General features: G+C 43.9%; 1 protein-coding gene across 3 annotated transcripts in view; it reads left to right on the top strand.

Moving 5' to 3' along the window:
* Positions 1 to 22,036, top strand: part of MYLK (myosin light chain kinase) — a 217,402-nt gene that overhangs the window by 162,599 nt on the left and 32,767 nt on the right. For 2 of the 3 annotated variants that reach the window (XM_065413162.1, XM_065413161.1), the window contains exons 21-23: positions 15,714 to 16,016; positions 20,586 to 20,618; positions 20,718 to 20,811. In XM_065413162.1, the coding sequence (XP_065269234.1) occupies positions 15,714 to 16,016; positions 20,586 to 20,618; positions 20,718 to 20,811 (430 nt within the window). Of the gene's footprint in view, positions 1 to 15,713; positions 16,017 to 16,505; positions 16,509 to 20,585; positions 20,619 to 20,717; positions 20,812 to 22,036 lie in introns of all 3 variants that reach the window. The other variant, XM_065413160.1, reaches the window with a different exon arrangement.

Raw genomic sequence — 22,036 nt, 5'->3', positions numbered from 1 at the left:
GTGAGGGCTAATGTGTAGTCCTTAACGCCATAACTTAGGTGCCTACAGTATGTGGCCAGTAACATTCGTACCTCTCAGCAGTGCTTTATCTTTTAAATAAAAAACGTGTGTGTGCTTTATAGAGATATTTATGGGTAAGTACATGGGTTAACATAGATGATGGGTGAAATTTTCAAAAGCACCTAAGTGATTTAGGAGCCTAAATTCATAAGACATTGGTTACTAAGTGCCTAACTGACTTAAAAATGGGACTTAGGCTTCAAAGCCACCTAGGTGCTTTTGAAAATGTTACCCAACAAGTATGTACAAGTTTGAAATTGGTTATTGTAATAAACAGAGGAAAGAATGATCCTGTAGTTAAAGAACAGGACTGGGACTCGGGAGATCTGGGCTCTGTTCCTGTTTGTGCCACAAGCTTCCTGGTTGTGAGGTGATGAGTTACTCCTGTGCAAGCCTCCCGCCAGGAACTGGTCTGGTGACTCTCAGGGCAGGTATATAAGCCTCACAGGAAGAACAGCAGTTCAGTTGGCTTACAACTCTCTCCTGCCTAATAGTGGCAATGAACTCCCCAAACCTTAGTCTGCTGTGGCCTTGCTCTTGCTCTGACTTTGCTCCAACCCCGCTCCTGATCCCTGGCTCTGACCACTAGGCCCGACTACCATGGCTCCGACAACTATCCCAATCACAGTTTCTGACATTGGGTAACGTTGGGCAAGTCACTTAACTTCTCTTTGCCTCAGGTTCCTATTTTACAGGGGAGTTTAAGTTAATTCACTGTTTGAGTAATGCTTCAGGCTCCATGGACATTAGTGCAGATTGTTATTGTATAAAATTAAGAACACACATACTTGTGGGTTGATTCTGATCAGTCATAACATGGGGTTTACATAAGTATAACTCCATTGGCATCATTGGAGTTACTCCATATTCACAGTAGTGTGGGGTACTTGGTGTAGTGATGTCATATAAAGATTAAATGCAGTGGTCACTGAGGCTCTAGAAATACCTATGCACAAGAATTTGGTGCAGTAGTATTATTCATTGACAGTTCCGCAAACCGTGGTATGCAGTTTTTAATTTCACTATTCTACTAAGTAGCTGTGCATGTGCTTTACTTGCACAGTGCTGAACAATGGTGCCCCAAATAGCTGTGTGTAACAGTGTGCTGCATCAAGTAGCAGTTCATAATGTTATATATAACATTATTGCACTAAGTATCATCTGCTTCTCCACTAGATGTAATTATTCTGTCCTTGCGTGGAGATGGCAGTATTATTTTCTCCAGGGAAATTGGTATATCCATTTCTTGTAGTTCTGAGTTAGCAGCAGATCTTCTAAGCAAAAATTATGAAATATATGTTAACTTCTGGATGAGATATGCATCATGGCCCTGATCCAAGAGCACTGAATTCAGTGGCAGGACTCTCTGACTTGAAAGGGTATAGGCTTTGAGCCCAACTCCATAAGTTAAACCCATTCCGCACATGACACACTGGCCTGAGTACCTTGGTCTCAAATACTATTGTCCGGAAATGACAAGTTAACAGTGGTATTTCCTCTTGGCGGGTTTTAGGATTGCTTAAGAAATCTGGCTCAATGGGAAACTTTCCATTTTTGTGTCAGAAACATCACATTCCCCTTTTGGAAAAGCTAACACCAACTTTTGTGATATTGAAAGAAAGGTGGGGAGGGGTGTGAGGCAACTAATGACAAATCCCAGGAAAATAGTATAACTCCAGAGTGTTAATACTGAATTCTTCTACAATGTGTTTCATCTTCTCTTCACAAGCAACTCCTCGATGATTACAGTGTTCCTGTGAGGCAAGTGATTATCCCCCTTTTACAGATGAGGGAGCTGAAGTTGAGAATTTAAGTGACTTGTCCCAGACTGCAGAGGAAGGCTGTGTCAGAGGCAGAAGTAGAATTCGAGCATTTTCCTTGCCTCCAATTGCTTGTCCTTGTTGTTCCTCTAGGCTGCCTCTGGAGGGACTTCTATCTCCAGTGAAGAGGGCAAGTTGGCCAGTGGGCCAAGAAGGGATGCTTTATACTGCCCTCTTACAGTTTTTCAGCACCACAACATACACTATGGGGAGATTACAAATGCTTCATCTCTAAAACTTCGTGACAAACCTCAGCAGCCACATCAACACCAGATTTTTGCAGAAGGATCATAGAAATTAGAGGGAAACCAAACTTATTAGGTCACCCAAACCATCACTCAGCCAGTACTTGATTGTTACCTTTGGAACATAAGGTTTGAAAAAAGGCTCTTGAGAATTTATTTCCCATTATATGTATGTTGGTTCTGTTAGGCCTATAGGAAAAGGAAATGTTCTTGTGGTTAAAAGACGTGTCTGGGAGTGGGTCTATCTGAATTCTCCTAGTTCTGCCACAGACTTCCAGTGTGTCCTTGGGCAAGGTAATTTTACCTCTTTGTGTCTGAGTTTCCTGATCTGTAAAGAAGGGAACATCTATCTATCTTCCTCAGTAGGTGTTGTGTGACGTCATTGTGCTTTGAGATCCTCAGAAGAAAGTGCAATTATTTAACAATGCAACTTAATTTAATTATTGTGTAAGAGATAGAGAGGTTGCCAGTGGTTTGAACTGGGAGAGTGGTGAGGGACAAGATTTAGGAGAGGCTGGAGCAAATCTCTTGAAGATTTTAGAAAAGGTGGAAGGCAAATTTCAAATTGTGCCATCAGCTCTGGGTGTAGAGCTCCAACTAAACGTATTGGGGTTGTGCACATAGCTAACAGCAGGATTTGCAATTTGGCATTTGGGGAAGATGTTTTATGAGAGGAAAAGTTGTGTTCACTGTAGCGCACTTCAGCTTCTCTTGTACTGGTTTTTTTATGAAAAAAGGATTTTTTTTGTTTTTTCCAGTCTAATGTTATGCTAAATCTGTGGTAAATTAACATCTGTAAGGTACAATACTTTTAAATTATAGCACTTCTCTCCCTTGGAAAATAAGTCCCAAGTCACAGTTTTCCAAGGAAAGCAGAGAGATTTGCCATGACCCAAAGTCCTATCAACAGTAACATAGAGTTCAATTATGACCTTTTATGGTTTAGATTTTCTCCCACTGATGGATTTCAAAAGAAGGCTTTGCCAGTGCTGTCGGCATGGATATTGTCCAACTGGCTTTAGCAGTATATTAAATACCTTCTCTGGCTAAACAGCCTGTGGAGTGGAATTAAATTGTTGCTTTCTGTCTGCTCTTTATCTAGCAGACAATTATTGCAATAGCTAATAATAGTATTGTATAGTAATATGATAACTGGATTTAGAAAGAAACCAAACCAATTTTGAGATCAGATAAAGAACACCACCTCACAAACGTCGTTTCAATGCTGTCTTAGTTTGAAGAACAACAATATCCTTTTCTTTCAAGGTTTCGGAGTATAATAATCTCTGATTTTAGGGGTTCTGCATTGAAACAGGATTGCTGCTTAAGAACTCCCTATAGCCCTATAATCTACTGGTGTAAAATGAGACATATCTACTTGTTTTGGCTCAGTGTGACCCTTGGATCAAGTAGCAGAACAACTTCCATTTTCTGCTCCAGAAGTTAAAAAGGGATATATTGCCTTTTTTGGTCTCCTGGAATGGAATTTATTTACTGTGGACTCTGTAAATTTGAGCCACTTTGGGAAACCAGCTAGATTGAGTAGCATAGAATTTTTTTGTGGGTGTGTCCTGACTAGGCTGTACTTATTCTACCTATATGGGATTGAGGCTGGGGGTCTCTTGGCTCGACGAGAAAGCTAGAAAGTCTCTTTCCTCATCGGGAAGAATTACAAGTCAAACAGCTCACATAGGATTTCACTGAAAAGTTAGAACACAACGGCAAGTTAGACTTATAAATAATAGTGATTTAAAGGCCAACTGGATTCATGCTATGCTTGTCTCTGCACTTCAAGTGAAATAATTTAATGGGTTAATTAAAGATTATGCCACAGTGTGTTTCAGAACCTGTCTACCAAAAAGCCTGAGAATTTGTCAGAGGAAGAGGTGCTGCTGAATCCAGTTTGGGAGGAAAAGGAAATATAAGTTAAATGTAGTTAAGATAGAGTTTGGTATTGTCCTAGCAGAGGTTGTTATAGGTCGTGTAGGGCCAGATTGTAACCTTACAATCTGCTCTGAGCAGGGGTGAAAGTAACTTAAAGGACTTACCGGTACGCCGGAGTCCTGAGCGGGGGCGTGGCCTCAATTGGAAGAGGCGTGGCCTCAACTGGAAGAGTTTTTAGGCCCTGGGAGTTTTTAGTTTTGGGAGCTCCAGGGCCTTTAAATCACCCCGGAGCTACCAGCTGCAGAGGTGGCTGGGAGCCCCAGGGCTCAGGGACGAATTAAAGGGCCTGGCGCTCCAGCCGCCGCGGAGCTCCGGGCCCTTTAAATCACGGCGGGAACCCTGCCATGCTACCCTGGGGCGGCAGGGCTCGGGCGGGGATTTAAAGGGCCCGGTGCTCCTGCCAGAGCTCCGGCAGCGGGGCTCGGGTGGTGCTTTAAAGGGCCTGGGGCTCCCCGCAGGGGCCGGAGTACCGGGCCCTTTAAATCCCAGTCCGAGCCCAGCTACCAGAGCTCTGGCGGTGATTTAAAGGGCCCGCGGATCCCCACAGCAGCTGGAGCCTCGGGCCCTTTAAATCACTGCCGGAGAAGCCGGTCCAGTCCAGCACGGTGTACCGGCTCTTGCCGGTACGCCATACCAGACCGCACCAGCTTACTTTCACCTCTGGCTCTGAGTAAGGGGTGGTACGTAGCTATATTGCTGAAGGAGCAGAGAACAGATTGGGACTCAGAATGACACACTTCCTCCCCTGCTCCCATGTTGCTTTGAGGAAGGAGTAAGTTACCACTCCCCCTTTCATGGAGCAGCTTACTCCCCTTTGTGTGCCCAAAACCATTACCCTTGGCTGGTGATTGGAGTGGTGCGGGAAGGAGACAGTGCTCTTTCTATTCCTCTCCATCCCCTTCCTATCCACCCTCTTGCTACTAAGTGTGGAGTATCTAGTGACTAGCTTCTCTCTTTCCTGTGTAGCTGGAGTCACGATCTGAGCAGGGCTAAGCAGTGTCAAGGAAGGGCTGTGACAATCTAGCAGATAATTATTTTTATACAGCAAACTCTTGTCTGGAGAGTTGTTTGCATGATATAGTTAATAAAGTTTGGACGGTCCCTAGTTTCTTGAAACTAAGAACAGGGAAGATTGGAAAACAATTCTAATGTAGAGCAGTTAGGGTATATCTACACAGCTGCTGGGAGAGCATCTTTCAGCCCAGGTCGACAGAGCTGTGTTAGCGGGGCTTGCGTTAGTGTGTTAAAAATACCAAATGTGGCTCGGGCTCTGAAACCCACCTCCCTCCCTAGGCTTCAGAGCCCTAGCTCCACCCTGAACCCAAAAGTCAAAGCAACATCTACATAGCTATTTTTAGCATGCTGGCACAAGCTCCACAAGCACAGGTCTGTCGACCTGGGCTGTAGGCCTCACTGCCAGCTGCTGTGTAGACCTACCCTTAGAGCTTAGCACCAGCCACCGTGTGGTGTGTGCTTCTCTAAGCACACTGGAAAATGCAGATCACACAAGGTACAGTCAATAAATATTTTTCTGCCCTAGGAGACCACCTGTTCTGCCTCTGTGCTAGAGCTGGCCTGGAATCAATAGCTCTACCTACTATTGGCCGTTTTTGACTATGGATGCCAGCTCCAGTTATAGAGTTAGAGCAAGTTGTTTTTTGTTGACACTACCTGTAGTGATCATTCAACTCTTGTGGATTAAGGGTATAATTTTCAAAAGTGATGTAGGCACTTAAGAAACTAAGCCAAATTGAACATCAATGGGACTTAGGAGCCTAAGTGACTTCAGAAAATGTGACATGGGCTCAAAAGTCACTTAGTTGCTTTCAAAATGTTACCCGAAATCTACCTTCCCAATAACCAGCTCTACAGGGTGGTCAGGAAATGTTCAACTCATTGTTTATACGTCAGAAAATGAAGATTTGTCAAACCTGAAACTTTTTGCAAAAAAATGTTGGTTTTGAGGACATTTTTGTTGGGGCAGTTTCTCAGATCCAGACATAATGAGACTGCAATCCCAGGATAACCAGTAGTCTGGTGGTTAGGGCACTCTCATGGAATGTGGGAGACCCAGGTTTATGTCCTTGCTCTGAATCAGGCTGAGTGAGCGCTCTTATCCCTGGGATATTGAGTCTCTCTCTGTGGTTCCATTAATATTCACTTACTTTTACAAAGTGGAACAGCTCCAACAGGAGAGGTTGACTCTATAGCCCAGCTCACTCATGTGGGAAACAGGGGCCATGTTGATGTTCCTCCTCCTAATCAGGGACTTGAACCTGGGGTCTCCCTCATTCCAGGTGAGTGCCCAAACCACTAGGCCGTTGAATATTCTGGCATGGGGCTTTTAGTGTTTTTGTTGGGTTGTTTGTTTGCAAAACATTTTGAAAGGTCTAGTTTTCATTCCAATGCAGAATGAAAATAAATGTTGAACCCGTGAACTTTTTTACAAAATGGAATTCTTGTTTTCTGGTCAGCTCTAGTGACATTTCACCCCCACACGGATAACAGTGAAAGTGATGCGATTCATTTGCTCCAAGGGTCATGAATCTTTTGATGTATCTTGTCTGATTTTCAAAGTTGGAACAATTCTCAAAACTGTGAGTTTCATGTGTGTTCAGGTTTTGTTGCAAACATTTTGGACAGGTCTAGTGATATTATCTGTTAGTGCCTGGACCTCTAAATCAATGCACGAACAGCTAGCACAATAAGCTTCAATGGAAAACCAAAGAGAAATCATATGCATATTATACCTTTTAGCTGTTTCATTTGAGTTCAGAATCATATGTCTATCAGTTCCTGCAAATGCATGTTAACTGGCCTTGGGGAGAGAAACTCATTCACCTTTATTTGTGTAAACTACTGTAGTAAAGCTTAAAAGTGTTGGGGGCTGTTACTCAGGGGAGATCCATTTTGAACAAGTCTGTTTTCTTGGAAGTACATTCCTATGTAAGTAAACACAAACAGCAGCATATTTCTGGGTACCCTTTCACTTAGTTCTAATTCTGGTTCCAGATCACAGTTGTGGAGGGGTTCAGAAAAGGAAATAGTAAATTATGGTACAATGGGAACCTGTGTGAGGTCCTCAACAAGATAAGTCTTACGTTCTGCATGTTTGTGTATGCAAAGGCTTGAACATCACATAAAAATGAAGTATTGGCTTGAAGTTAGCCTGCCCCAGGGACATTAATGGTGTATTAAAAACTGAAATTGGAAGACAATATAGAAGTATGCTTAACCTTCCCTCCCCATTCCAAAACACTAGCTTCTTCCTCTGGAAGCTGGTAATCATGCTAGGGGAGATTTCAGTATTCCTGAAGGGAATGTGTTTTGGCAAAGTGCTTTAGCCTCCAGTGCAGACAGATGAATACAGGATAACCTTCTAAATCCCTGTGAAGTAAACTGGTGAGAAACAAAACAGACAAATGAAGGGAGCATTTGCAAATTCTCTGCATAGTCAGGGCTAAAGTATGTCATACAGTCTGTAGTTGAGAGTAATTTTTGTAGGTGTGGTAAAATGAATCACTGAGTAGTTAGCAGAGCTACCCAGATAATGTCATGTGACTATACCCCAAAAATGCTTAGATTAGATCCTCTGTTTTATGTAGCACAGGGGAATTAGATCTGCAGTGCATGTCCTGTAGTGATCATGTTGTGCTCCCTCTCTATTCATGGGTTCAAGGAAGTTCTTCTTGCATCATTTTGTTTTTATTTGGGTTTTCTCCTGGTGGGAACAATTATCAGAAGGGTGGAGCATTCTCGAGGCAATCAGATTTAGGATTAGCCTAAATAAGAGAGAAGGAGGTGTTAGTACCGTTATACAAGGCACTGGTGAGACCTCATCTGGAATACTGTGTGCAGTTCTGGTCTCCCATGTTTAAGAAGGATGAATTCAAACTGGAACAGGTACAGAGAAGGGCTACTAAGATGATCCGAGGAATGGAAAACCTGTCTTATGAAAGGAGACTCAAAGAGCTTGGATTGTTCAGCCTAACCAAAAGAAGGCTGAGGGGAGATATGATTGCTCTCTATAAATATATCAGAGGGATAAATACCAGGGAGGGAGAGGAATTATTCAAGCTCAGTACCAATGTGGACACAAGAACAAATGGATATAAACTGGCCATCAGGAAGTTTAGACTTGAAATTAGACAAAGGGTTCTAACCATCAGAGGAGTGAAGTTCTAGAACAGCCTTCCGAGGGGAGCAGTGGGGGCAAAAGACATATCTGACTTCAAGACTAAGCTTGATAAGTTTATGGAGGGGATGTTATGATGGGTTAGCCTAATTTTGGCAATTAATTGATCTTTGACTATTAGCGGTAAATATGCCCAATGGCCTGTGATGAGATGTTAGATGGGGTGGGATCTGAGTTACTACAGAGAATTCTTTCTTGGGTGTCTGGCTGGTGAGGCTTGCCCACATGCTCAAGGTTTAGCTGATCGCCATATTTGGGGTCAGGAAGGAATTGGCAGAGGCCCTGGGGGGTTTTCGCCTTCCTCTGCAGCGTGGGGCATGGGTCACTTGCTGGAGGATTCTCTGCACCTTGAAGTCTTTAAACCATGGTTTGAGGACTTCAATAGCTCAGACATAGGTTAGGGGTTTATTACAGGAGTGGGTGGGTGAGATTCTGTGGCCCGTGTTGTGCAGGAGGTCAGACTAGACAATCATAATGATCCCTTCTGACCTTAAAGTCTATGACTCTGAGTCTAAGGCCTGGTCCCCACTAAGCCCCCACTTCGGACTAAGGTACGCAAATTCAGCTACGTTAATAACGTAGCTGAATTCGAAGTACCTTAGTCCGAACTTACCGCGGGTCCAGACGCGGCAGGCAGGCTCCCCCGTCGATGCCGTGTACTCCTCTCGCCGAGCTGGAGTACCGGCGTCGACGGCGAGCACTTCCGGGATCGATTTATCGCGTCTAAACCAGACGCGATAAATCGATCCCAGAACATCGATTGCCTGCCGCCGGTAAGTGTAGACGTACCCTAATTTGTCTAGTAATTTGCTTCACAGCCAAGCCCTTTTGACAGGGAATGTTTGTCTTATCTTTGGCTCTTGCACGCTTTGTCCTGAGTTTTGTGAGCTACACAGTCCACGAGGACTGCAGCTGTCTGTTCAAGTCTTGGTTGGCGAGGTCACTAATGTAGCTGTGTCCTGACCCACTGATTTTTTTGGAGATTATCTCCAGAGCCTCGACTTGGCTGTGGAAGCAGGTTGAGAGCCAGAGCAGAGTGCAGGAGTGATGTACTCATTGAGGAGGCAGGCTGCCATGTTCCACACAAACTAGAGCCTCTATGTTGTTTCCAACTTCGATGCAAGATACTGAATTACAGTATCCCACTCTAGAGGTGGGTCACTGTGGCCAACTCCTCCCCTTGCAGGAGTGGGCAAAGTCTCATAGCAAGCTAAAGGTGGAAGAAGGAATTTTGGGGACATTTTTTGTCCACACTTAGTCTTGTGTCCAACATAACCCCATGGCTTCATGCTACTTTGACAAACCGTGGTAAATGCCTCTGAAAGGGCAGTAGGTCGGTGTCCCAGCTAGTTCTTCAAAGTGATTTCCCTTTGCTTACTTTGGTTTGGTTTGAACCAGCTGTTCTTTATCCAGGTGCTGGTCTCTTGTAGGCACTGGGACATCTTTGTGATGAAGGTGTTTACGAGAAATACAGCAGGGAGTCACTAGCATTTATTGGCAGAAGAGCCTGTGGTGTCTCAGCACCTTTCCACACAATCTCAGGTGGATTTTGAAGAGGAGAGAGGCAGGGTAGATCTCTGTGATATTGCCAGACATAATGATTTGTAGCGAAAAGGAGTAGTTAGATATCACCACTCTTGGAGTTTTGTGATTGGACCCATGTACTCCATCGATGTCATACCCTGTGCTGTATTGTATAATGTTGCTGATAGGGTGAGTGATGGGAGCATTGAGTTCTGCCCTCTATCCGTTGCTATGAGGAGGTTGTCCAGTAGTGCTAATAAGATGGAGAAGAAGGATGGTCTTGTAATTAAGTCACTGGACTGGGACTCAGGAAATCTGGATTCATGTCTCAACTCTGCCTCAGTCTTTCTGTCTGACCTTGGACAAGTCACTTTGTCTCGCTCTGCCTTGGTTCCCCATCTGCAAATTGGGGATGATGATAGTTCCTTTCTCACTCCCTTTGTCTGTCTTATTTATTTAGATAGCAAACTCTTCTGAGTAGGGCTTGGCTATTACTATGTGTTTGTGCAGTGCCTAGCCCAAAGGGGTCCTGATCTCTGTTGATAACTATAGGCATTACCATAATAGAAATAATACATTATAATAATACATCAGCGCCTTGGAAAAAGTACCCTGGAATGGGAAATTGGACCTGTAAAGAGTCACACTGCAGATTCTTGTTTACATGAAGGCAGTTTTACACCAGTCTAGCAATATAAAGGGGTCTAAAAGTGGATGTAAATTGAATTTAGGTATATTGTTTCCAATTTCGATGCAAGATACTGAATTACTCTTTAAGGCTCCTTTATGCTACCAGAGAATCAGGCCCTGAATCTTTAACAAATAAGAAGGGCAATAAGCCATTCTGGAGGTTAAGGTCAAAATTGCATCTGGTTTCTGATATTTCGGGGTTTAATTAGAGGTCTGCTGTATAATGATGACTCCTAGTGGAATGGTGTTTTAAGTGTTGCCAAGAAATGAGTACAGATAACCTAAATTATTAAGTCTCTTTATCTTCTTGCTGGAGACTCTCGTGGTGAGTGCATCTAAAAATTCTTTATCCCCATTAAAAGTTATAACCCTTTACATTCCATTTTGAGGAAAACTCTTTTTTTTATTGGTGAACTTGAAATTATAAAAATAAAAAAAGAAAAAGGTGCTGGATAAGTTAAACCAGTCAAAGCACAAAAGTGAGGAGTATTCAATGGAGAGAAAATTGTCCCTGTTTCAATAAAAAACAACAACACCTGAATATTTAGCATTAATGCAGAACTAATATAATTTGATCAAACTATCCCTTTTTCCTTTACACTGTCATCCCTCTGCAGCACTAGGGGATGTCACAGATCTGGCTGGGTGCCTCTTTCCAGCCACCCACAAGACTGATTTGAGGGGAGAATCAAAGCCTCTGAGTCCCTGGATACCCAGGTGTTTTACGCTTCCAGAACCTGAATGGAATCCAACCAGGGCCTGAATCTTGGGGTCCCTAAGCGCACACTCTGTGTGCAGAACTTCTGCCTGGTACCTCCTCCTGAGAGCTGGAACCCACTGTCCAGCTGCCTGGCCCCGCTGAGCACAGTGCTAAGCCTTCAGATTCCCCCATACTTAAACACTTCCTCTCCCAAAACTCCACTCCAAAGGTTTCACTTTCCCTGGAGGCATGCAATACTTATGAAGCTCACAGTCAGACACTGTTTCCAGAGACTAGCACATTATTGCTCTTTTACTTAATCATGTAAAGCACAGGAGTGTACTTATCAGAAAACGCTAAACCCATGTCCCTGCTTTAGTTTCCTTGTCACTCCAGGGCATTCTTTGGGCTGGGGTCAGAGCCCCTTGGATTGTCCAGAGTCCTTCTGCTTCAGTGTATGACATATGGGCTGCAACATGGAGTTTCTTCCCCCTTGGTCAGCTTTGCCCTTGACCAGCCTAACCCTTTCTCTTTGTGAGTTATTGGGGCCATATAGGCTCAGGAGCAGGCAGTGTCCCTGCCTGATGCAGACCCCTACAGGCTGGGTTGCTCAGTATTGCCAACCCCAAATGTTCAAAAATCATGAGTCAGGCTCACCAAAAATCATGAGATTGGCTTTAAAATCGTGAGATTATGTAAACACAATAGATTTGGTGTTCTTTTTATTTACCTTCCGCTTTTTGAGCCTTTAGGGTACCCTTGGATCACATTTTGAAGCTTTCTCCACAGCCACGAGGGCCAGAAAGTTACTTTTTTCTTTAAGAATGAAGGCTGAAATCATCACATATCCACTTGACTCCAGGAGCTGGGACTTTAAGGAAAACCATAATTATTGTGAGACTCATGAGATTATCGTGAGAGCTGGCAACACTGGTTGCTTCTCTCTCTCTTTGAACTAGAGACAAAAATAGCCAAAGTTGTTCCCTCTTGCCCCCGTTCCTGTGTGGTGAGAGAGACAAGCCTTCAAGCTTACAGAGAGCTCTTCTTCTTTCTCTCACCCGCCTTGTGTCTCTAATATCTTGGGACTGACACAGCTACAACAACACTACATATAAATGGTGGTGTCCGTTACATGTCAGGTTACTGTAAACTGTAATTTACCCACTGGCAAGTGGGTATACATTGGTGTAATTTATACTCTGAGGGGTGCAGAATGGTGGTGGCAGTTTACAGAGAGAAAGCAACCCACAGAAACAAGCAAGGCAAAGTATTTGTGATTTTCACTTTGGCCCAGTATTGCCATGGTTGATTTAGGCATATTTCTGTGATATATTTAAAAAAAAAATGTTGTAGTGGTTATGTAACAGTTGTGTAAGAGCCAAGAGCTTGGGGTGGGAGATGTAACATGAGGAATCGAAAGGAAGAAATAGGGGGGGAAAGAGTGTTTTTTACCTTGCATCATCTTGTACCCTGATGCTGAATGAGAGGAACTATGGTCTCGTAATTAAGGCACTGGCTTAGGACTCAGTAGATAGAGGGTCAATTTTTCTCTCTGCCACTGACCTCTTGTATGAACTTAGACAAGTGCCTCTGTGCCTACATTCCCCACCTATAAAATGGGAATGATGATCCCCACTTTGTCTGTCTTGTCTATTTAGATTATAAGATCTACAGGGTGGGGACAGTGTCTTACTATGTGTTTATACAGCACCTCACACATACTCACCTGTTGTACCAATGTATATCTTACACAGACATTTGCATCGCCACAGAATGTCTCTCTCCACCTATTCCCTTTCACCTTACACAGCACTTTATTCCCTTTTCCTGATGTTACCAATCAACCTTTGGCCATTAGTTCATCCAGATCATCATCATCATTATCTTGTGGATTTTACTTTTAAGAGCAGTCCTGAGAGGATTACTCCAGCACAAGATATTCTGCATTCTTTCAGGTTTTCTGAAGAATTTATCATAATTCTTCTTAATAAGTAATTTTAAAACAAAAGTGTCAGCATCTTTCTGTCTCAGAAAAGCATTTATCTACTTAACTTCTGAGTTAACCATTACATTTAATTTTGAAAGAGCCAGGAGAAATGAGAGGCTTCTTTGTGTCGTTAACCAGAGCGGCACCCAAATGGCTCATAGAATCGTAGGACTGGCAGCAGGGGTGAAAGTAAGTCCAGTGACTTACCGGTACGCTGGGGCCAGCTCTGGCCCCCGGAAGGGGCGGGGCCTAGGGCGGAAGGGGCATGGCTGAGGGAGTCAGAGCCAGCCCCAGCCCACCCTGTAAGGTAAGTGGCCCCCCCACCACCACCGGGGTAGCAGAGCAGCCCGGGGCTCCGGGGGCTATTTAAAGGGCCCGGGGCTCCCCTGCTTCTACCGCCCCGGCCCTGTAAATAGCCGCGGGAGCCCTGGGGAAGCGGCGGGGCTCCAACGGCTATTTAAAGGACCAGGGCGGCAGAGACAGCTGGAGCCCCGGGCCCTTTAAATAGCCCCTGGAGCCCCCCGCTATCCCTGGGCTCTGGGGGCTATTTAAAGGTCCCGGGGCTCCCCTGCTTCTACTACCCCAGCCCTTTAAATAGTCGCTGGAGCCCTGGAGTAGTGGCGATGGGGCTCCGGCGGCTATTTAAAGGGCTGGGGCGGTAGAAGCAGCGGCAACCCCGGACTTTTAAAATAGCCCCCAGAGCCCCGCAGCCCTACCCCAGACCTCCAGCAGTGGGGCTCTGGTGGCAATTTAAAGGGCCTGGGGCTCCAGCCCCTGCTGGGAGCCCCAGGCCCTTTAAATTGCCCCCCCGGGGAAGCCGGGCCGCCCCAGTACGGCAAACAGGCTCTTGCCGGTACGCCGTACCGGGGCGTACCGGCTTACTTTCACCTCTGACTGGTAGGGACCTCAAGAGGTCATCTAGTCCAGTCCCCTGCACTTGTGGCAGGACTAAGTATTATCTAGACCATCCCTGACAGGTGTTTGTCTAACCTGCTCTTAAAAATCTCCAATTATGGAGATTCCACAACCTCCCTAGGCAATTTAGTCCAGTGCTTAACTACTCTGACAGTTAGGAAGTTATTCCTAATGACCAACCTAAATCGCCTTTGCTGCAGTTTAAGCCCATTGCTTCTTATCATATCCTCAGAGGTTAACAAGAACAATTTTTCTTCCTCTTCCTTGTAACAACCTTTTATTTACTTGAAAACTGTTATCATGTCTCTTCTCATCTTCTCTTCTCCAGACTAAGAAAACAGTTTTTTCAATCTTCCCTCATAGGTCATGTTTTCTAGACCTTTAATCATTTTTGTTGTTGTTCTCTGGACTTTCTCCAATTTGTCCACATCTTTCCTGAAATGTGGCACCCAGAACTGGACACAATACTCCAGTTGAGGCCTAATCAGCGCAGAGTAGAGTGGAAGAATTATTTCTCGTGTCTTGCTTACAATACTCCTGATCCCTTTCTGCAGTTCTCCTTCCTAGGCAGTCATTTCCCATTTTGTATGTGTGCAACTGATTGTTCCTTGGGAGTACTTTGCATTTGTCCTTATTGAATTTCACCCTATTTACTTCAGACCATTTCTCCAGTTTGTCCAGATCATTTTGAATTTTAATCCTATCCTCCAAAGCCATCATGCAGGCTTTACTCATGCAACTAAGAGCTGCAGGAGTGAGCCCCTAATTGGGAAACAGTTGCTCCATGCTTAAGGTTGAAGCTTAAAAAGCCCATTATATAAGCCTGTTTTCACACCTCATATCCCAACCCATAGTAGAATTTATTCAGGGAAGTTTAAAAAAAAATCAGAAGAGGATATTTAAACTTCACATGTTTTTTTTAAAAAAAATCTCTGGTGTTCAAACTTTCCAATTTTTTTTATTGGTGGGGGGTTCTACTCATAGGCTTGATTCAATGTCTATTGAAATGAATGGGAGTCTTTCCATTGAGTTCAGTGTACATTGAATCAAGCCTCATTGCTTCTTAGTAGCTTAGCCTACTACTCTAGGCAGGAAGAATGGTCTTGTGATTAGGGTGCTAGATTGGAACTCAAGAGACCTCAGTTCAATTCCCTCCTCTGTTACAGACTTCTTGTGTGACCCTGGGCAGGTTAATTATTCCCTTTGTGCCCAGTTCCCGATCTGTAAAACTCCTCACCACGCCACTCTGAGATAAAATCATAATTCTTTTTACTTGCCTTCTGGGTTTTGAGCCTTTTAGGTACACACGTTTTCAAGTTTTTTCTCTGCAACCATATAAACTTGCTTCTTTACTAGCATGACTCCAGGAGCCAGGAGCTTTAAGGAAGCTCAAAACATTCTGAGACTGTCAATAAAATTGAGAGAGTTAGCAACACTAATTTTAATAAACCATCTATCAAATGTATAGCATAGATCTAACTAGATGTAACAATTACAAAACAAAAGAGGTCAAAGTTGAGGATGGAGAGGGTTCTGTGGATCAGGTGGGGGAAATAACAATTAATGAGGGAGTAGGTGGCAGAATTAATTTGTTTGATCTAATGTATTTTTGTATGTGTGTCCCCGTTTGCAGATAAACCTGATCCCCCAGCCAGAAAACCCTGTGCCTCGGACATACAAAGTTCTTCCCTCACTCTCTCTTGGTATGGCTCTTCTTACGATGGTGGAAGCGCTGTGCAGTCCTACACTGTGGAAACCTGGAACTCAGTGGATAACAAATGGACAGATCTCACTACTTGCCGGAGCACTTCTTACAATGTCAAGTCCCTGCTGGCTGACCGGGAGTACAAATTCCGGGTGCGAGCTGCTAATGTGTATGGCATAAGTGAGCCCAGTCAAGAATCAGAACTGGTAAAAGTAGGAGAGAAACAAGAAGGTTAGTCCTTACTCAGAAAAATGATTAAACTCTATTAGAGAATGGCCCAGGATTTTTCAAGGTAGGTGCAGCCAATTGCCAATATACATTTGTACATTGCTACTGGTGATTTGAGTGCCAGTGCCTGAAATTTGAAATACTAATGCTTGATGTGAGGCATTTTTATGCTTCCATTGGGTATCTGGACAGATCAATTTTTGTGTCTTCCTAACTTGGAAAATCTGGGCCAATATTTTTCTGTCTGTTTTATGAATGCAATGAATTGTGTGTCGACTGCATTTGTTTATGTATGCTTATCTGTATTTGTTAACAAGTTTCTATAGCTCAGGATACTTGTAGTGAGATATGGAACATTTCACCCAAGAGTTATGGGTTCAGATTTAATCCTGTTTGAGAATGCTGGTTAGTGACTTCTGGGAAATGAATCGGTGGCCTCTGTCTACTTTGTAATGAAAACTTCACCAAAAACATCACCACAATTGACACCAGCTGGTACATTTGTTGGCAGCCTCAGTGGAGAAGCTAAGGGCAGGGAAGCTAAATTAACGTCTCATACCTAGAGACTTCAGATCCAAGGCATGTTAGTGAGTCAGCATGGGAGATTTTGTGCCACAGTTGCCCATGAGGTGCCTTATCTGCAGCCAGAAAACTTAAGTCTCCAGCGCAGTGCTGTCAAACTGGCACCTTATATGAATAGCCAATTTTTTAAAGAATTTTTGAGCCAGTTACCATTCCAGAATATTTTACTCCTGTTTTATGTGCTCTTGGGGATATTTTCCACCACCATTCAACTTTTTTCCCTTGACCCTTAACCAGCGGAGAAGTTTCAAAGAGAAGAGCTTAAGCATCCTGAAACTTACACTGAACAAGGCCTATATGTTCAAAAAACAAAGAAACAAACATTTGCAACTGCGCAGCCAAATAAATTCTATATTGCATGCCTGTATCTTTATGCGCACACACACACATAGTGTAGAACAGGGATCGGCAACCTTTGGCACGCGGCCCATCAGGGAAATCCGCTGGCGGGCTGGGACGGTTTGTTTACCTGCAGAATCCACAGGTTTGGCCGATGGCAGCTCCCACTGGCCGCAGTTCGCCGTTCCAGGCAAATGGGAGCTGCGATCGGCTGAACCTGTGGACGCTGCAGGTAAACAAACCGTCCCGGCCTGCCAGAGGATTTCCCTGATGGGCCGCGTGCCAAAGGTTGCCGATCCCTGGTGTAGAATATGGAGGACCTCTTTTAGGCGCTTGCAGGGCACTGAAAAGTCCAAAATTGGAAAATAAAAGAGAACAAGATATTTTTCCATCTTTCCTACTGCCTATTTTTGGGGAGTGGATTATGTGTTTCAGCTCTCAATTCCTGTTTTGAAGTATATTATGTATGCAGTGCTTTGTGTTCTTACCTGGTTCAAATAAAGCCATAGAGAGTTTGTAATATTATCTTTTAGTGACACATCGGGGCAAAATAACAGTACAGTGGTGCAGCACTGTAAGACCTTCCACAGCTTTTTGTCAAATATTTCCACGCAGAAGTAATTTGTTCTCTTGCTTGAGCAGCTAAATTGGCGCTATATTGGTGTATTTACTTTCTCTCACAATTTAAAAGAAAATCTGAAAGGTTGATATAAATCAAGGATCAATTTTCTCTCCAAGGAAAGAAAGCAGTAAGAGTGACCATAAATTTGTAAGAAAGCTGGACAGTGCTGGCTGTTGATAACAAAAATTCCCTGTGTTGGAATGCCTTCTCTCTTTGGTTGCTGGAAGAACACACTTAGGTTTGGAAACTGTCAGACTGTTCCTTTGCTTTTGCACTTCCAAGAGTTATCACTGATTGTGATGGGTGGAAACAACATCACTTTTTTAATTGAAGAGAGAAGATTTTATTATGTTTTTACAATCCGTAGCACAGTGGGGCTGGAGCACCTAGGAAGTACTGCAATCCAAATAACAAATGATAACAATAATATGGGTTGAGTAAAGAACCCACTGTACAAAGGTAACTCCTTGTATCGGGAGACAGTGTAATTTAGTGATTTCAGCAGGAGACTGGAAGCCAGGACTCCAGGATTCTGTTCGTGATGCTACAATTGACTTGGGCAAGTTACTTAAGGCCTAATTTTCAGTAATACTGAACCCAAACAATTCCAATGGAAGTCCGTGGGAAATGCGGGTGTTCAACACACCTGAAAATCAGGACTTTTAAGTTCTCACCACTGTAAACTCCTGGCCAAGTAACTAAGGCTATGCCTTCATTGCCCCAAAAAGTGTGTGTCAAGGTTTACATGAGATAACTAACATTCATTAGCTATCGCACTGTAAATACTAGAGGAGACAAGATGCTGGTAGTTTTTTCTGCATTGTAACTAGGTGTGGCAAATACTATACCATCCACCTAGTTGATCTCGCCTGGCTGTATTCTGGTAAAATCTACAGTGCCTTGTCTCCACTAGGATTTTACAGTGAGATAGCTAATGCACGTTCGTTATCTCACTGTAAAAACACAGCTTTTTGGGTGTGAAGACATAGCTTTAGCCTCAGTTTGCCCATCTCTAAAAAGAGGCATAATGCCTGCCTCACAGAGATGTTGAGGTCCCATGATGTGGGTGAAGCACTTGGAGATTCTCCAATGGAAAGTGCTTTAGCAGTGCAAAGTATTATTATTATGAGAGTGAAATGAGCAGGTTGCCGTATATTCACCATCAGTCCAGATTCAACATTGCTAAAGTAATGTAATAAGTCATAAAGAAGCGAAGTATGAATGGACAGCTTTGATGTTCAGTTGGTAACACTGGTTTCTAGCTGAGGAAGACATTAGCTTAGCTTCACTGAGTTCAACCACGGGGGAGATGTACCTTTTTACTAACTTAGAGCTTCCACCCGTGGACCACAAGGCTCCCAGTCCAAGTTTTTGATGCAGTGATGTGCATGTTGCATACACAGCAAGTCTAGCCGTGGGACATTTGGCAGACACAGCTATTGGCAAAGAGGATGGGATCTGCTCCTTCATGCAGCCCTTAAAAGGGGAGGAAAATGTGAAGTGCTCAATGTAAGTGTGATTTCCAGAGCAGAAAATCTGAGCACAGCTCCCACAGAGTGGGGGAGGGCAATCTTCCCTTCTTGCTTCCCTGCTACAGTGGCAGACTGCGGACCAGTCTGTCTCTGCTGCAGGTATGTAAATATCACAAACACAGCAGGGAGGGGGGTGATGGGGTTTCTGTTGATTGGCTAAGTCCACTCAACTTGTCTGGCAACCAGTTTGCAGACTCATCAACATCTACTGAGTGTTGAGGGGGTCAAATTCATCTCTGTTGTCACATAAAGATGTCTATGTAACATAACTGTGTAATCTTATTACTGTGTATCTTGCCCTCCTTCCTTCACCCATCCCTACTATTTTATTACCAGGCACTGAGTCTAGCTTTATATTGAAAAGAACCTAGAATGTATTGGGGCTCTGTATAAATAATAAATAGTGTAAATCCATTGGCACAAAGAGGTTAAGTCACATGGTTAGGAGTGCACAAACTCAGTGGGAGAGTCAGATAATCAGGTCCAGCTGTTTGGATGGAGAGCTGCCTTGGTAGTTGTGAAACATTACAACTCACTGATCTTCAGGCCACTGAGGCCCAGTATAGTCCTGAGGAGCAATTTCAAGCAGTAACTTAGAGCAGCTCTAAATTGTGCTGACTCTAACACCCGCCCTTCCCACCCCTAAGGGCCATTATGACTGTCGCAGATTGCTGAAGCACCTCCACTTTGTGGCTCCACCCCCTTTTCCTTGATCACCCCCACTGCAAAATAGAGAATGACACAGGGCCATTTATGCTGACTCATCACCACTGGAGGATTCCCCTACGTACAAATCTTCAGCTGACTTCACTTGCGTTTTTGGATTTGTGCCTGCAAACAGTTGTGCATTTGGAATTGAGGTTCTGTTGAAAAAATTGGGCCTACATGACTAGGCAATTCATTTCAGATAAGCACCAAAAAATGTGGGTGCTTATCTGAACTGTCCAAAGCTCTAGGTTTGCAAAATTGGCAGGACAGCTTGCAAGAACAGCCTTTCTCAGAGGTTTTTGCTTTGTTTTTTACACTTTCAGGTTTGGATGTGAGAGTAAGAAATGTATTTCTCCTATACACAAGCATTGTCCAATTAGGGGCTTCATGGGCTTAATAATTTTAATTGTTATATTTTTCCCTTCCTCTGAAGCATTCTGAAGGCAGCCTATTAAATAATCCAGTGATCTGATTCCTTACAATTTATGTGCCTAGTAGACATATAAACCAGCTGCTTTCTCTTCAAAGGAATATTCTACACTGATGACAACAGAAGTGCCTGGCTTCTGCTACCAGATTGTAATTTAATACATTGAGACTGAACAGACTTTTACTGTATATTTAGTATGCAAACCCTGTTAGATGGCTGCCTTTTGGTACCTAACTGTTTACCCAAAGGATCTTAATTTGAGGACTAAGATTGCCTTCTCTAAGCATATACATCCTATGCAGACAGGAGTTAATCATCTCAATTTTTCTTTCCCTCCCTCTCCCCCGCTTTTTTTATAGAGCCTAAAGATGAAGCTGAGCTATCCGATGATGGTAAGAAGTTCATAATTTCATCAGAGCAAATGAATCTCTACATCTTTAATACATGTAGTATGATTTTTTTTAATCACAGTTCTTAATCCTCATTTATAGAAGAGAAAGAAACAGAGGTTGACTATCGGACAGTTACTATAAATAAAGAACAAAAAGTTGCGGAGTTCTACAATATTGAAGAAAGATTGGGATCGTAAGTAGACCATTAGGTTTCTTGTTTCAGCCCTTGGAATGCTGTGTTTCTAGGGCTATAAAGAGCTAGGAGGATGCACTCTTAAATGTGTACGGTATGGGCCTTTACGTTCTTAGCGTTCTAGCTGGGCTGCTTGTGTGCAGTAAAAAAATATATTCTAAAGGGGTCTGGTCTTCTCTCCGTAAAAGCTCTTCATTCCCATTAACTGACATTTTAAAATAGGCATCACATGTGCTTCTGGTGAGGAGAATGAAGCCCATAAATGCTAGATGATTCATTTTTTATTCTCTGCTCTGAAATCTGTCTGGAAGGCAGAAACTTACAGCTCCATTATATCGATTAGTGTTAATGAGATTAAACCCTACTCCCTGGTGGTAGGGTAGATTCTCTGTTGACAGTGGTCATAATCCCAAAAAGCATTAATAGTATTGCTCATTAAAGGTCAATGATTAAGTTGGCTGTATGTGTCAGTACTCAGGCTTGTGGATATGCAAATCATATGACAGGACACACTTTGAGGGACTTGTTTTGCTGTTGGCAATCAAGGCCATAGGATTCTACCTCTGTATAGTCTTCTGTACAACAAAACTAGCTGTCTCTTGTGTTTTCCACTTGTAAGCAGGGCCGGCGCTTCCATTTAGGTGACCTAGGCGGTTGCCTAGGGCACCAGGATTTGGGGGGGCGGCATTTTGCTGCTGTCGGCGGCAATTCGGCGGCGGGGGGTCCTTCGGCGCTCCAGGTCTTCGGCGGCAATTCTGCGGCGGGTCCTTCACTCGCTCCAGGACCCGACGCCGAAGTGCCCTGAAGACCGGGAGCGCGGAAGGACCCCCCCGCTGCAGAATTGTCGACGACGACCGGGAGCGTGGAAGGACCCACGCCTAGGGCGCCAAAAACCCTGGCGCCGCTCCTGCTTGTAAGGGTTACGGTTAAGGTGGAATTGTAAGTAAACTCACATTAGCAATTGTAGCCTGAAGTAATAATGCCGGATTAGAACAGAGGTTTTCAAACTGAGACATGCCCCACTAGGGGTGCATGGAGGAACATTCGGGGGAGACGAGTGGCAATGCCAGGCAGCTCGTGCCAGCCCCATGCGGCAGGACCTGGGCCAACCCCCACTTGGGACGGGGAGAGAGCACCACCTCCGCCCTGCTGCCGTAGAAGTCCATTCTTTCTATACATATATATGTAGCTGTAATGGCAGCTAATGGGAGTAATGTGCATCAGA

This window comes from Emys orbicularis, chromosome 11 (genome assembly GCF_028017835.1).
Source record: "Emys orbicularis isolate rEmyOrb1 chromosome 11, rEmyOrb1.hap1, whole genome shotgun sequence".
Lineage (NCBI taxonomy): Eukaryota > Metazoa > Chordata > Testudines > Emydidae > Emys > Emys orbicularis.
Note: the sequence above shows the minus strand (reverse complement) of the source record. Positions and strands in the feature narration are given on the sequence as shown.